The 17,002-nt window shown below is 34.9% G+C and overlaps 1 protein-coding gene across 5 annotated transcripts in view; it reads right to left on the minus strand.

Annotated features, from left to right (window-relative positions):
- Positions 1 to 17,002, minus strand: part of LOC106472630 (transcriptional repressor p66-beta-like) — a 43,315-nt gene that overhangs the window by 8,138 nt on the left and 18,175 nt on the right. For all 5 annotated transcript variants that reach the window (XM_013933282.2, XM_013933281.2, XM_013933283.2 and 2 more), the window contains 2 exons: positions 14,277 to 14,886; positions 1,764 to 1,991 (listed from right to left, as the gene is read on the minus strand). In XM_013933282.2, coding sequence (XP_013788736.1) covers positions 1,764 to 1,991; positions 14,277 to 14,886 — 838 coding nt within the window. The remainder of the gene's footprint in view (positions 1 to 1,763; positions 1,992 to 14,276; positions 14,887 to 17,002) is intronic.

The raw sequence follows: 17,002 nt of genomic DNA on the forward strand, positions 1-17,002 counted from the left end.
TTCCGGATATATCCGGAAGACTTTCATCTCTGTCATCTGAAATAATAGGAGGTGGAGGTCAGGAATCCTAGATCATAATGGAACCAACAACTTGGTGCACAATAGCAGTACTAACACTGGCTGTCAGAGTGCTTCCAGTTACCAGTACAGTATCCAATAACACTTACAGGGATGTGAACAGGAAAAAAATAGAAAACTCTTGAAATACTGCAGAGTGGGCTACAAGTGCAAGCAAATCTGGCTGGGGGTTCAGGGAATGCCATGAGTCCCCAGAAACTTTTGAAAATTAAGTGCTTTCAGATCATGTTTGAGGCACAAAGTATGTATATTTTCAGGTGCACCGTATCCTGTGAAAAATCCACTGTTTCTCCTTAGTAAAGGGGTTATCTACTCTGGTTCATTACCCATGAACAATAAATAGTCTATCATATTCTCTAAGTCAGTAAGTAACCCTATTTTTGCCCACATTTAGCTCCTGACTAAACTTGAAGACTTTCACCTTTCAGAATAAAAGTTTCCCTTTAGGTCCAAGCATTTTCATCTCAAAGATATTGTGTCAGTTAACATTATGACATGTGGCTAGAATAGCTCTGTGCAACAGTCAAAACACGACTGATCGGCTCAATGATGAAATAACTACAACAGTGTTTTCATCCAAGTTTCATAATTCATTTCAGGATAAATGGCTCGACATGTCTAACAAATATGTCAACACACAAAAAGAAGGGTGGTCTACTGATTATGTTTTTAATTTGGATGGCAAACTATAAAGATGGATTCTAAAGATTCTATTTCAATCTCACCTGACAAATTGCTGTCTTCACATAAGCATGATGGAGGTGACCATAGCTGTACTTCAAAGAACATGTGCAGTGAAATCTTCCATGGAGAGAGCCAATCAGGAGATGCATTATGGTAGCATAGGTTGACCCTTCCTTACTCATATTTTTAAACCGAATTTACAGAAATCACAGAAAATGACCCAGGTGATGAAGAAAAACTTGGAATTCTGAGAATCCATGGAAAATTGACATTCTAGCACTTGTGAAGGAGTGTCAAAAACCTTGAGATACGTCATTACCATGGGACTATGAATGCATAATCCAATTGATTGATCATGAAACTGATTTTCTTGTGGCCGTTTTTTGTAAAATACAATGAATATCACAGAATCAAAGATGTGTTTTGTTTTTGAGGAATAAAATAAGCCCAGTTTGTCAGTGATGCATAGGCCTAACAATGACCATGAAGAGTACATGACGAAACCCGTATGTTGGGTTAAACAAGAGGAACAGAGAGTAGGATGTGCCAAAAGAACAAATTTTAGTCTTAAAAAAATCAAATTTCTAAACTGAAAGTTCAAAATGTAGTATTGTTGTTGCACATAAACGAGAAAATTAAGGAAGTAAATACTATGCTACAAAGGGCAATGAACATTAAAATAATAAGTACAAAAACTCTAGTAATTCCTTAAAAAACATGCACATCTGAGGACAAGCAGTACCAAAGAAGGAATGAGCTTTTGTTCAAATGCCAGTGCCCATGGGGGTTACTGTGCATGAAGGATGGGTCACCCTTTTACTGGTGAAGGGCTACAGTCTAATAATGGTTACATTATAGGTTGGTACAATACATGTTAATACATGTAGGGGTGGGAGCTTTGATCAAGGTTTGTAGAAATACAATGCATAAAAAGTAATAACTCTTGTTTTATGCAGATGTGAGTAATGTTTCTGTACTCGGAAAATTACTACTAAACTCACCAATGATTGTGCATGACCACTGTTTACTTGCTGCCCAGTTGACCTATTTTGTGCTGGATAACCCATCACAACATTAGGAGGTGTGGTTACAGGTGTACGAGAAAGTGATCCACTTCCTGGTCGCATTACTGACTGCTGTAGCATAACATTTGCAGGCAAAGTTGAATGCATTCCACTTCTAGGCCCCATCATGACTGAAGATGATCCTTGAAGACTTTGGTTTCTCATCTGAAGATGTTTATAATATTTTTAAAAACACAGACAGTAAAATAAGCTTAAATACAAAAAAATAGATCTTTACAAAAATCTGGTGTTTCACAAAAAATATTTTCTATTTAACTGAACAGTAAAACAAAACATTACATATGGTTTTTGTTTTCTGTACAATGCATGCTTTACTTAAATTCAACAACTACACATGTTCATGAAGAGCATTTTTAGATAAACAGTGTAATTAATTTAAGTTAAACTTCATGAATATGTATTACCCTTATACGTATTATACCAAGAAGTATGACTTTGTGAAAATCAGTTACAATTGAACATAATTTATTCAAAAAACTTTCCAGGAATAAATATAACATACAACACAAAATTAATTTTAAAATGATAACACCTCTCTTAACATACCTACAAGGCAATTAAAAATAATTTAAAACAAGCATAACAGTATAAAACAGTCAAGAGAGATAGATCTTTTAATTTTTCCAATAATTTACATTTATGACTTTTAATAACTTAAAATTTTCATTACATACTGCCCCAATGTGTAGTACATTTCATCTCAAATTGTACCTGATATAAGCATGCTACAAAAGAAAAATACCAGTAGCATCTACAATGGAAATGAACATAATTTTCAGTTAGGTATACCTTGTATTACCACAAGCTTTACAATGCACAAAATAATTACATAAAAACTCATTTACAAATGTGTGAAATCAAAAGTTTACCAATTCAAAGTAACAAACTGTTGCCCATTTCACAGTAAAATACTGTTGTGCACAAAATAATAACTAATTTTATAGCCATGATAATTTTTTCTCCTCTTCCTTTAAAATGTGAAAGTGGCAAATGGTGTTAAACATTGTACAGTGGAGACAAACTTAAGATATCTATATGTTTCATCACCTCAATGTAACTGTGTACATTCTATTTGCCACCAGGTGACTGATTGGCTCAATATAGTTGTGCTCAGGTAAAATCATAAACTCAATCCCAAGATTGTATGCAAGTTATATTAACTTGTACCTACTGGTAATCTCATTAAAGTAGCACTGACCCTTAACACTGTCATATATGTCATATGTATAATTAATGCAGCAGGGATAAAAAAATACATAACAAACTGTTTTAACACCATAACTTTACTTAGGAATGATGAAAACATGAAAATGTATACACATGCTCTTTGTGAACATCCTCATAGCTTGAATTGAAAACTTTGCAAATTTTTTGAAACGTTAATGAGCTATGGGCAATTAATTTTATAATTTCTTCGTTAGTGGTAATTAGACACATAACCAGACAATTGGTAAAGACTTTTGAATCTTAAATAATTCAAGCTATGGAAGAATGTAATATCAACAAGTGTTCTAAATTTCATGCTGATATTGGCTTTAATGGTGAAGTGGAAACGGAATGAAAACAAACTAGGTTTATATTTTTAATCACTTACTACAGGTTAATTAGTAAATATTAGAAGACAAAAATCAGTTATTTATGCAAAAAAAAAAGGGGTTAAACTTTCAATTTAAATTAATTTGAAAAATGTGATTTTTGAAATATTGGGAGAGCACTTTAATACATTGGCTGCTGCCTTATACTATATTAATCCACATTCTGGCACCAAATGCAATATGAACCTCTACGCTTAACCCAGGTTTATAATATGATCACAGTTGACAATCCTTTGTTCAATTATCTATTTGAAGTGGTTTTTAGTTATGTGTCCACCAGTAGATCACAATGGCATTCAATAAAAATGTTAGTGTGAATGTGCCACGTGACCTATGGGTAGGTAATGTTATTTTGCTTTCATTTCGAAATTTTTTGTGTTTCACAAAGGGCAGCACAATCACAATGTTATTACATAAATGGGAACATTCCTGAAGTGCCAAGAAGCAATCACAATATCCTAGAGTCAAATGCTACAAAGAAACTTTATATTTTAAAAATTATGGTCTGTGAACCACTGGTGGGTCATAGGGTACATTATTAATAGTGCCATATGCCCCTCCAGTGGGTCACGTGGCAGCCAACATGTCAAGGGTCAGTGCTACCTTAATCACAGTTATGTTTAGAAATTTTCTGATTTATATTCAATGTTGAGAAATACAGCATCATTTATAGAACATAGTGCTCTTCTGAGGGTACTTACAGACATTTTCAAACAACTTTTTACATAATGTTACTTTAAAGAAACTTCTCAAATAAAATAATTTAAAAACAAACTAGTTTTGGGCATAGGCCTATATAAGGTGTCAGTGAATTGTCTTTCATTGTTGGAATCAAAATTGTTTTTCAAAACACACTGCACAATACATAAAACTTGACCAATAATACTGATGACCAGAGAAAAAAAATCAGAGCTCTTTATACAGTATTTATTTTAATCATTTGTCAAATATCAAATAACATCAAAGTTATTACAGTTAATTATTTCTTATGTTTGAAAATTGTTTAAAGTAACTACTACATCTATAATTACTGATATTTTTTTTCACGATCATCACTATTGGTCAAATCTTATGTATTCTTGCCTCTGTTTTGAAAAATTATCTTACTTCCAAGAATGAAAGACAAACGCAATTAACTTTACACCTTATGTAGATATAATGCCATAAATCTAAACATTTTTTATACCTATTACTTGAGTAACATATAGTAATATTGTAGAAATATGTAGGGAGAAGAAACCCATGGAATCCTATTAATCATGTTGTAAGCAATATTTTCAATGTTAACTAGAGAGCACATGATGTTATTATCACTTAAGTTTATATAAACAATCCTACAATACTTAGAATGTTTGTGAAGATAGTGATCAAGACAATTTCTGAAGTGTCTAGAAAGAATACTATATTATAAATACAAGGATCAGTGAAGCAGTGAGTTAGTTCTACTACTAGTACAGTGCCAGTCATTCAGTGATTTGAATCCAGTTATTACATACATCTAATTATTTGATCAATTAGCCATGAAACTGTATATGTACGTATATTTGTACATTAGTGTAGTACCATTATTGATTCAATCTCTGTTGAATTTGAAAGTGTGTATGTGTGTGAGCATTTAGAATTATACTGATTTAGTGCAAAGATCAAATATTCAGCATACCTGACCAGGCAACATCCGCCACTAGGTGGGATCCTGAAACATAATGTATATCCACTGAAAAAGATACAAAATAATAACAGGTCAACTTACCCCAGTCAAAGGCAAAACAGACGTGTGGAGAATTGCCACAGGGAGAAGACGATAACCGATCGAGGAAGATACGGCCAAAACATGCAGACGGTGTGCTGCAAATGTATTGGGAGTCATCCACATACCCACTTGAATGCTCTCTTCCAAAGATCGATTGACTTGAGCAGTTAAGGAAATAGTTAAGTGACAGATTTGGTGCAATGAAACATTATGCAACTGCTGACCTTTCATGGAGAAGTCAGAATACACTAAACATACGAGTTGTCGAACCCAGCCATAAAAGGCAGCAGGAGATAAGTCCCAGGAAACAGAGGGATTCCAGGGAATAAATAGGCAGGAACAAAACTCACGAAATAAGGTGGTATGAGACACATAACAATGCAGGGAATGTACAAGAAAGAGAAGATGAACCAGATCAGAACATGAGTACAGGTGGGAAATAAATGGTAAGAAAATGAGAGAAAAGATAAAAACCACTTTCACGAACAGCAGTTGTATTAGGAAGGAAGGCCCAATCTGGATAATAGATAACATAAGAAGAATGGTAAAGGATATAGGAAACATTAATGGCATAAACATCAGAATGATGATAACCACATATCAGGAGAAGGAAGAAATAAGTCTTAAGAAAAAAGATGGTACAAGGAACACACGGCAATGGGTTCAAAGGAAGAACCAAACAGGGCATGAAGAACAACATTGGGATCCCAATCTGAATAACAAAAGGACGTGGAGATCGAACAAAATGAAAGAAATGGAAAAGGAAGAAATAATTAGGGGAGGTAAAAGACTTTATGGAACAAGAAGAAAAGGAATGTGTTTGACCAGAGCAGCCCAATAACTAGCAACCATTAACACGGACAAACCCTGATCAAGCAATCAGGTAAAAAATGGGACAGACAAGGAACAGAAGGCAAATGGACTATCATAGGAGCAGAATGAAATGAGACATAGCCCAACAAACAGCCAAAAGTTTGAAGAGATTGATATGGAATGTAGTTTCCACAACTGACCACTGCCATGAAATCTCCCTGGATTTGAGGGAAACTCCCAAACCTATCAAGGAAGCATCTGTGAACAGGTGAGTATCAGGACGAGGAGGACAAATGGGAACCCCCATTACTGTCATTTTCCTGTCAAGACACCATGCAAGGTCAATCCTGATCCCAGGAAGGAGGGTGATAGGATGATCCAAGGAGTCATGGGAGAAGTTCCACTTGTTGATAAGTGTCCACTGAAAGGAACGCATATGCACCTGACCCAAGAGAATGAGAACTTCTAAGGAAGCCCAAGTCTCCAAAGGAGGTAGAACCTCTCGTGCAGTGAGAGAAGGCGAACGTACTGCCTTTGTGACTGCCAGCTCCATATCCCTCAGCTGAAGTGGAGAAGGCTGGGCCTGACTGAAATGGGAATTGAAGAGAACCCCCTAAATAAATAAGAGATTGTGTAGGAATTATAAGGGACTTCCCCAGTCTGATTAGAAACCCCACCTCAGCAGCTTCTCGAAGAAGTAATCAGATGTGAAAGACTGACTGGGCCTGGAAATAGGGAAGCAGAAGCCAGTTGTCCATGTAATGACAAGTTCGAAGACTCAGCAAGTGAAGATGACGAACAAATGAGTGAACCACATAACATAACACACAAGGAACTGAAGCCAAACCAAATGGCAATGCATGGAACTAAAAGACACAGCCCTCATGGACAAACTAAAGAAAACAACGTAATCCTGGAGTAATGAGAACATAAAAATAGGTATCTGTCACATCAAACTTGGTAATCCAGAGTCCTAGAAGGAAAAAAAAAACTGAAGGGAAAGGTAGGGCTCCATGGTGAACCAGGGTGTCTCCAGAAATATAGTCAGCTGGGACAGATTTATGATGGGTCTCCCATCTTTTTGAAGACAACATATAGAAGAGATCAAAATCCAGGAGGAGTGGGCATGACCTGTTCAATAGCTCCTTTGTGTAGGAAGTCTTGAACCAACTTGGCGAGATGACTGAACAAGGCACAATCCTGAGATGGAAGGAAGGAAACTGGAGAATAGGATGGGGAGGGGGACCTGAACTTAAAGCAAAGATCCTCTGACAAAACCCACAGATCTGTTGTGAGGAATCGCAAGAAAAATCCTAGAAAATTAAGATTGATTAAAGTGGATCAAAGCTCCCAGATTCAAGCCCCATAGGGGGTGGAGAAGAACCAGATGTTGGGAATCCAAAAAAGGGATTCAAAACCAGCCGGTAAGCTAAACAATATTGGTCCATCAATAGGAGGGGGGTGGGGGGTGACAGAGCATACTCACACTGAGGTTCCTCACCCAACAAGGTAAGATAGGAACCAAGGGGTAAGGGTGAAACATTTAAAATATGACATACCTGTTCAAAAAGGAGTAGGAACAACGTGAACGACAAATTTTCCTAACTAGCAGCATTATCTAACTAACTAAACAAGTGCCAGGCCAGAAAAATAGAGTCCAAGTAATCTTCACCCAGAACAAATTCTTCCTCAGAAGGTTTATCAGGGGGAAAGGGAAAAATGAACTGACTGCAAATTAAGACTTGAAATTCCTTGGTAGCTATTATCCTGGGGATTAGTGACATTACTATCCTCAATACTGGCAGGAACTTCATTATTCACAACCGTAAAATACAAATTCATAAATCAAATTATGGACAAATTCTTCAAAAAAAAAAGATTAGAAAGCAAACACTTTAAGCATAAACTGGTGAAGGACTGAAACAGAATAACAATGAAAAAGCAAGCACATGGAGCAAAGTAAACATGTCTAAACAATGTAATGCCAGTCGAGAAAGTGAGGATTGTGAAAATAGTAGAGAGAGCTACCTGCACTAGTATTAGTGGCACAGTATGAATGGTGTAGAATAGTCACATGATATGCACATGTTCTGAAATGACACAAAAATAAAGGGGTATAATAGCCTGGTGCACTATTAGCAAAAATGTTTGAGCAATGTTTAGAGGGCAAATCATCAAACTATTTTTCTCTGTCATGTGGCACAACTGAGCTCTGATTTCTCCCTTTCAGAAGTTAATATTTTCTTAAATCAAAAATGTATTTCCAATAATACTCACCTCCTCTCACACTATAGCTATTACTTGACTGCTAGGGTTTCCTTCCTTTGCCCATTTAAGCATTGGTCTCATTTTTTCTTGCTTGCTTGCTCCAGTCTTTTATTCCCCACTTAAATGCTCTTGACAATATCTGTCTTGTGACACTCTCCACCTATGGCAATGTGCCCTCTATTCTGGTACTGTATATAAGCACCTCATTCAGACAACTTTATCACTTTTTCAAGACTGACTCAATCTGCAGTCTCTAACACCAGCTCTTAGTGAGAAAGAAGGGCAGAAGAGTGAGAGGAGGTATTATTGGAAATACATTTTCAATTTAAAGAAAATATTAACTTCCAAAATAAACTTACCTCCTCTCACACTACAGCTGGAATCTGAACATTGATAAGGTGGAGGGGCTGGTGAGGGCATTATCATTCAGAAGGCATATGCATAGATCATGATGTGCCAACAGAAGATTAGCACTCTAGTGGGGGAACTGCACTGCATCCAGAACAGGTATGCCCTTCACCCAGAACCTAATTCGTGCAACGTGGGTGGAATGTGACATGATCTGTCATCGGTATTGACCAGGCCCCAGGTGCCATGGTCCCTAAATCCCACATTGATGGATTGGGCAGTTGGACCACAATATATATACTTTGAGTGTATTCCAACCTATAGCTATAAAGTGATGTGATTCAAGCCACTGGAATCACAATGACAAGATAAGCAATACCAAAGTGGACAAACCTTCTCCTTAACCTGAAGAAGTCCAAAAGGCAATACCCCAAACTTGGAATGGTGGGATCCTGTATGCCATATTAAACTGGAAACAGAACTCATCCAGTCTGGAGTTATGAACACACATCTTCACTCTCCAACCAAGTGGGCAAGGTAAGTTTCACTTGTCTCCAGAATTATGGAAGGATGTGGAACAAACTGTGTTCAACCAAGGACCCGAGATGGGACCACTCTGCATTCGGAGTTACAAAGAGACAGTGGACCCTCTTCCATGAACAATGTACTGAAACAAAATTGATCAAAAAGTAGGGCCATGCTTAACCCAACTGGTAATTAGGAGTAGGCTCCCACATAGGCTGGGGCCTCTCCTACAAACATCTGGAGAAAAACATCCAGGGTCCCGGGTAGGAGGGCCTCCAATTTCTCCCTCTTCTCCAAGAGTGGGGGGAAACACACTCAAACACTCTGAATGAATAACCTCTGTCCACCACCCCAGTGACTGGAAACTGGGTGTGGTATGGTATATGTATGAAAACTGGCTTTCAGGTCAATGGTTACATGGGTCATGTGTAATGGCACAGTATTATTACGTATGTCATGTACTGGTTTTTGTTGTACTGTCAATTGGTAAAAAAAATTCTTTTTAGTTTAAACAATTCTATAGTTATGCCGTGTGTTTGAAATGTGTTTCAGGTATGGTGATTTTTATGAGTTATTTTATCAATGAAAGGTCAAAAGTGGCATTATTCCCACCACTGCACTTTAAACCTACATGCACAAGCAGGTTAAAGTTTCATGTCATGACCATTTTATACTTACATTCAAAACATAATTCAACAACTTTGCTATCACTGTATGTCAGTAAACTTGGCATCAACACAATTTGTAAAGCAAATTTTAGTATATAATTCTAAAAGGTTAAGATTAAAAGTAAAGAATATGTTAAACGCACTACATTTGCCACATTTAGTGTGACAAAGCCTTTCACCCAACACCAGGGTTCATCAGGCTAGTTGAGAAAGAACAGACATAGTAGAGGTCTAAGTGCTATTGATGTCATCAACTTTCAAGATCAATGGCTATGTGAGCTGCAATCACTATCAATGTTATTCAAGTCATTTACAAATTACATTTTTAATGTGTAAGGATTAGTAATACAATATTATTCATTTACAAGTTTCAATTTCTTAATTTCATAAGGAAATATTTAAATTCATAATATTCACTTCCCTGTAACAACTGTATATTTGTTCGACCACTATACGATCTTCTGAGTTTGCCATCTACTACATTACTTATACTATAGATACTGCAAAGCTATAATATAAATTTGTAACCTCCAAATTTCTTGCTTTACAAAAGATATAAACAAGTTAAACCCACATGCTATGCCCCACCTATCTCATCCTGTATTTTACAATTTCTCTGACATTTACTACTGGATTATTTATAAGCAATAAAAATGGAAGACTGTTCTTTACAAAATTCATTTGATGGCTAGTTGATTTAGGCATCAGGTTATGATATATTTAGTCTTTGTTTCATTGGTTGGCTCTATCAGTTAAGAAAATTTTTAAAACCTTTTTATAGCTTAGTTAGAACTCCAGTTAAATTATAATAGTTTTAGATCGTGTATTCTAAAACGAATATTTGAAATAATACTTTGGACCACCAACATTATTACAATAAAGTAGGCTTAAACTGCTTCATCATTCTTCCAAAAAGCATGAATCTTGACACACTTACTACGTTTCTTGTTTTTTTATGTGCATTTTTTTATTTTTTGTTTTAGAAGTACCTAAAATGTTAAAATTATAAACTTATTATTCAGTTAGATAAAAATTTTCAAATGAAAAAAAAATAAACATCGTGATACTCATAATTCCATGTGCACATCAAAAGGTATGATTGTGATTTGATTATGGTATGCTTATATCCCAATCATTTGTTTACACAAAGCTGTCCAGCTGTGATTCTTAACACTTGGCCATTAAAAAAAACTTTTGATAGTAAATTATGAGGTTCTAGAGGTTATGCAATTTAAAGATTAAAACCATAAAACTAAAGGATGCAAAGAAGTATTTCTTTTCTTAGGATTTTCTTAGCACTGATGGTGCTAGTGTCTTGGCAAGACAGAAAAGTGTCAGCATTTACTTTACACAAAAAAGCACATATACTAAACCAATTCATTGTGTTGCTCATTGACTTGCATTACTGAGCAGTCAAATTGTAAATAAGTTCCCATATTTACTGAAGCATCAGGAAGTTATAATAGAGAAAAAGTCTTGAGGAAAATGCAGCAGATATTATATGTAGAACAAAGAACATTTATTTAAGTACTGGAGCTAGATAGTCCTCATTCCCTAATGCTTTTCAGTTTATCTTGATGAACTGGACTAGCCTCGTGTGTATATTGTATGAAGACTATTCAGCAGTTGCTCAAGGAATGTGTAAAAATATTAGTAATTGTTAGTTTTTGGCCACCATAGCATTCTTAAATCATATCATGCATAATATGTTTAATCCTCATGCTATGGATAGGTCAAAGTGCACATGGTAATAAATTTTTAGAGTTACAGTCAAATTTAATAACACTACTTTATCATTATTGTACTGTCAGTAACAAATCAAATTTTAATACAAGTTATAAGCTCTTAATTTTATAAAGAAATATTTTAAAAATCCTCAATCTCCCCTAGTGCGGGACATTTGTTCTCTAGGTCTTTTCCCTTCTTTAACTTATTTACTACTAATCTCTGAAGTATGGAATTTAACATAAATTACTCACTATACTATAGATATTAGTGAAGCAAAGTCTAATTTTTATACCCTTCAATCTTATTTGTTTACAGTCATAAACTAGAAAATCAGACCCATTTGACATGCCCACCCATCACATGCTGTCGTTCACAAATTGCCAAGTTATCTCTAATGTTTTACACTAATTATTTCTAACCAATCTGTTTTCAGTACAGAGTATTGTCTATTTCATCTTCAGTTTGAAAGTATCTCTCACAGTGTTCAGATTCAGAAATTTTGGGAACTGTTTTAAGGCTCTTATGCCACAGTTAGAAAGCCAGTTAAATTATGATAATTATAGAACATTGTTTGCTTTGTGTGATATTATTCTGTGTTCTTAGGTGCATTATTTAAGTAGATAAAAATTATCTAGCATACTAGTACCATTAGTATAAAAAGTAGGCTTAAAATTCACCAGAAACTGGCAGCAAAAAACAAGAGGTCAAAGGTAAGTACTATATTTGTTTTTCATATATATTCCATATTTATTATTATACAATTAACTAAAATGTAAAAATACGAAACTTATAAGGTTAAATTAGGTAAGGTTATGAATAATAATAATAAATCTTCACAAGGAATGCTCATGCATTCATTATAGTAGTGTGAGCTACATGTGAGTGATTTACAATTTGTGTGGCAGGATTGTTAGACACAGTTCATAGGTCAATAAAACAATAAAATTAAGTATAAAAAGATGTTGACTATTACAAGCTTTAAGCTATTTAGGATAATTCCCAACTACAATCTACAGTAATTTTAGAAAAAAAAGTAATTTAGATTTATTTCATACATTTTTTATGATAGTTACAAGGTTGGTCAAATCAACCAAGTCCATATAGAATTAGGGTAAAGAAAATAACTGATAAAATGTATTTTCACTGAAAAAAAAAAGTCTCATATATACTTAGAAGGTTTTAGAAATTACAGAAATGAAATTTGAAAATTTTCAGGTGAAGAAAAGTATTTTAACCTTAACATGAAAATCACTTTGCACTTAGAGCAGTCAACACTCTGACTACACGTATTTATAGACAAATCTTAAGAACAATATTTAATTTAAAAGTTTGATTTTTTGTGTATAAAAGACTTGTAATGTTTACTGAAAGATACACAAAATATAGTTAAAGTTATAGTATTGAAGCTATGATGGTTACTTTGTGGTAACATGATCAGTCACTTCGACTTACCCCATACAAAAAGAGTTAATATTTCAAAATAAAAATCTGTTAACTCAGTGATAAAGCAAAAAAAAGAAACTTGTGCTACACAGTTGAAAACATAACATGAAATTGACATTGGAATTGAATTACAGTGATACTTGTTTTTTCGGTATGAAAAACATGCTGTAAAATTTAATCAGGAAAAGAAACAGTAATTAAGAGATCTACAAAAAGAGTTCATGGAATAATTAATTAAAAATTTAATAAAAGTCTGGGAGACCTTGAAAAAATAAGTGTTTAGATTCTTCTTCTTTCATGCTTATCTGAACCATCTGATATTGAATTAAATATTCATGGACAAGAGCATTTATAATCTAAGTCAAGATTTTATTGGATAAGATTAAACTGTTGAACAAATGGAACTTTTTTAAATAATTATTGACCAATAGGTGAAAAAAAACTGAAAACTCTCAATGATTGGTGGAAGTTTTTGTAGGATAACCAATTAAGTGATATCTATCCATGTGAGATGCATTTGTACAAATATTCAGTTACTGTCCCACTATCTACTATCAACTGGAAGCATGATATTAAATCACACGCTGTCTATCACTGATGTGAGTAGCTAGACATTGTATGTCGAGGAAACTAAGAGACAAAACTTTGATTTTAACATAGACTTCCAAGCATGGTCAACTAAAACAAAAGAAAGGCAAATGTTTACAAATATGAACAGTTAAGTAATTAAACTGAAATGTCTCTGTAACTGTAATGCTCATAAATTGTGTATGTACTAATACTCTATATTCTGTATTTATTTAACTAGAAATGTTGGTAGGATGAAATCCTTTTTAGAAAATAAATCTTATGTTCTCTAACACCTTTTTGATTGACACCCACTATATAGAGTAAGTCAGTAATAAAACTTTTAAAAAAAAGCACAGACATTTTAAATTCTGTTGAAATAATGTTTGTGCTTTTAGCCAAAATGTTACTAAATGTTGAAGTGTTTGCATCAAATACTTTGCTACATGAGAAGTTCCTCAGCTTGCCAACTTTAAGGTAATTTCAAACTTCAGTACCAAAGCTGATGTACATATAATTTAATTTGCTTTATTTCTTATGATCAAATAGATCATAATTTTAAACATTTCTTTTTACCTTTAATTAAAAAGTTCCATATACTCATAAAATATCTGATGAAATTTTATTACCAAAACAACCAATTTTACTCTTTTAACAAATGTTAACAACATAAGCATATACAGACCGTGAACATGCGTATACATAGTCTAATATTTATACTCACCAATTGAGAAATTGTGAATGGTGACTGGTGAAGTAAATTCTGTCCAAAATTTTTGCCATGCAAAATAGAGTGATGTCCTTGCTCAACAGAATGTCCAGAGTTTGACTGGATACTTCGACCAACAGGTGGTGCTACTTTTCCTGGTATAGGTTGAGCTGTATTCATGTTCTCTTTCATAGTCTGACTCTGCCTTAGTTTTTTTAGTAAAACCAGCTTCATCTCTTCATTCCTAAGTTCTTCACGTAGCTTATGCAATTTTTTTTCTTTTTCTCGCAACTCTTCTTCACTCAACTCTTTAAGTGTTGGTAACGGAAGTTCCACTTCCTCTGAATCAGAAGAGTCTGGCAGAGAATCACACTCTCTTGCCTGCTGCCCATGCTGAACCTGATCAATGGCAGTGTTTTGATTGTAAGAATCACAATAACGAACAGCTCTGAATGGCTGACACCTTAAAGACTTTTTTTTCCCACTAGTTTCATCATCAAAACTGGTGCTAAAAGATGATGCACTGTTATCAATATTTAAGCCTTCCTGTAACGTGTCAATTTTTCTCTTCTTTATACTTAAATCAATCATTTCAGGAACTTCATCATCCCTACATTTTCTTTTCCTACACCAAAATAAAATGTAGCCAACAACATAACTATAATACATCCAATCTACAACACAATTACTAATAACTGTAGTTTTAAAATTCTCATATAACAATAATGCAAATGTTAAGTTCGTATTACACATTTTATATCATGAACTTTTTGATCTTCATTAGAACAGATATGTTTTCTTTCCAAAAATAAGATATACTTAACTATCTTTTGTACACTTTTAATACTTTAAATTGACTCAATAAGCTTATAAGCATATTACTATTGTAACCAGAAATTTTACAGGACAGTAAAATTATATAAATTATGAGTTAATTGTAAAATATTTGCACTTTTAGTGGTTTTTGTTATTTTATTAATGTTTATTAGAAACATAACAGTTACAGACTTAGAAAACCAAGGCTTAGGAGTTATAATTTTCTTACACTGAAAATATATTTCCGATAGGTATTTACTTCCTCTCACATAAATAGCTATTCTCGTTCAGTAATGCCCTCTATATGCAACAATTTTTTCACAAGCCTTGAGCTCCCACGTACCTTACAATCAACTGATTCAACTGTGTCTTACATGTAAATCATCTTGTGACAACCCTCCACCAATAAGAGTGCAACATGTGACTCCTTCTGTTTATTTCTACTGAACTATAACTTCTGAGTTTTGACAGAAAATGGAAGCACCGGTTTACAGTGGGGAGGAAGGGTAGGAAGCATGACAGCAGGCAAGTACCTATTGGAAATATATTTTCAGCATAGGAAAACTATAACTTCTAATACTGTACATTACAATCGTTCACATAAATAGTTAGAATCCCACATAGAATAGGTGCAGGGACCACTGCATTGGAAAAACAAAATGAAGTATTCCTCAAAAACGTTTCAATAACACCCTAAAAGAGTAGATCCACACAGTACAGGATCACATGTGAGATACCACATCACATCTGTATCAGGTACTCTTTGCACAGTGTTGAATTAGATGTTGCAGACATAGGCAGAAAAAAGGAAAAGTACATCCATATGGGAGAGAACAACGTTGAGATAGGGATCCGAACTACCGTATAAGAAATCTCAATCCCATAGAGCACTGGAATATGGGTGAAAGTAAAAGGATGTGCCCTAGGTGTAAGAGTGGCTAGGGCACGACAGTGTGTTCATGGCAAGTTAACTGCATCCAAAATCCAGCCACTGGGAACCGATATCCACACGGGGGGTAGGATGAGGATCATACAATCGGTAAATCAACTACAATCCAAAGCTCAGCCATCGGGAACTGTGGGGGTAGGAAAGAGAATCATACTGGCAGCAAGTCAACTACAATACAAAACCCAACCATTTGGTGAGGTTAGGAAAAGGATCATACCGCCTTCACCTCAAGATCAGCAGAATGGAGGGAATCATGAACCCACTGCTCCGTGAACATGACACATGATAGCATCATTATAAATTGTTTGACCAATACGGGAACCCGACATCTGGATGATCAGCATAAGAAAGATGTCTTGGTAATGGAAAATAACTAACTCAAAACCATCCAACAGGAACTGCCCTCAGTGCAATAACATCCTTGGTATATGAAAACATCCAAATTGAAGGGGTGGACTGTATTTTGACGGCTCACTCCAAAGATACAACATCCCCTAAGGTAAACCCATACAGAGATGGAGCATCAGACTGAAGGACATCTCATCATCTACACCATCAGAACACCACTGCACTAAACTTAACTGAATGATTGTAACATTATTTGTATCATATATATGAATATCCCATTCAGAAGGTTGTCTCCATGGTCCAAATCCCCAGCAGTTTAGAAATGGACAGTGGGAAGGACTCCCATACTCCACTGGAAGTAAAAAGAGGGGAGAAATGTAGTAGAGAGTCCAAAGGAACGTCAACACTGGAGACAGTGTGACAGGTGATAATGAAAACCCTATTTTGAAAAGCAAACCATACCTGATTTATTCCATCAAATGCAAGACAGAGATGGGCAGCTATCCTCCTTCTGCTTTACCCATGGAGTCTATGGGTGAGTAAGGTCCAGAACCAGCATATTAATTAAGCATATACATCACGAGGAAAACCTACAAGCAATCTTGTGGAACACCCCATCTCAAGAGTG

Source organism: Limulus polyphemus, unplaced genomic scaffold (assembly GCF_000517525.1).
Source record: "Limulus polyphemus unplaced genomic scaffold, Limulus_polyphemus-2.1.2 Scaffold5477, whole genome shotgun sequence".
NCBI lineage: Eukaryota > Metazoa > Arthropoda > Merostomata > Xiphosura > Limulidae > Limulus > Limulus polyphemus.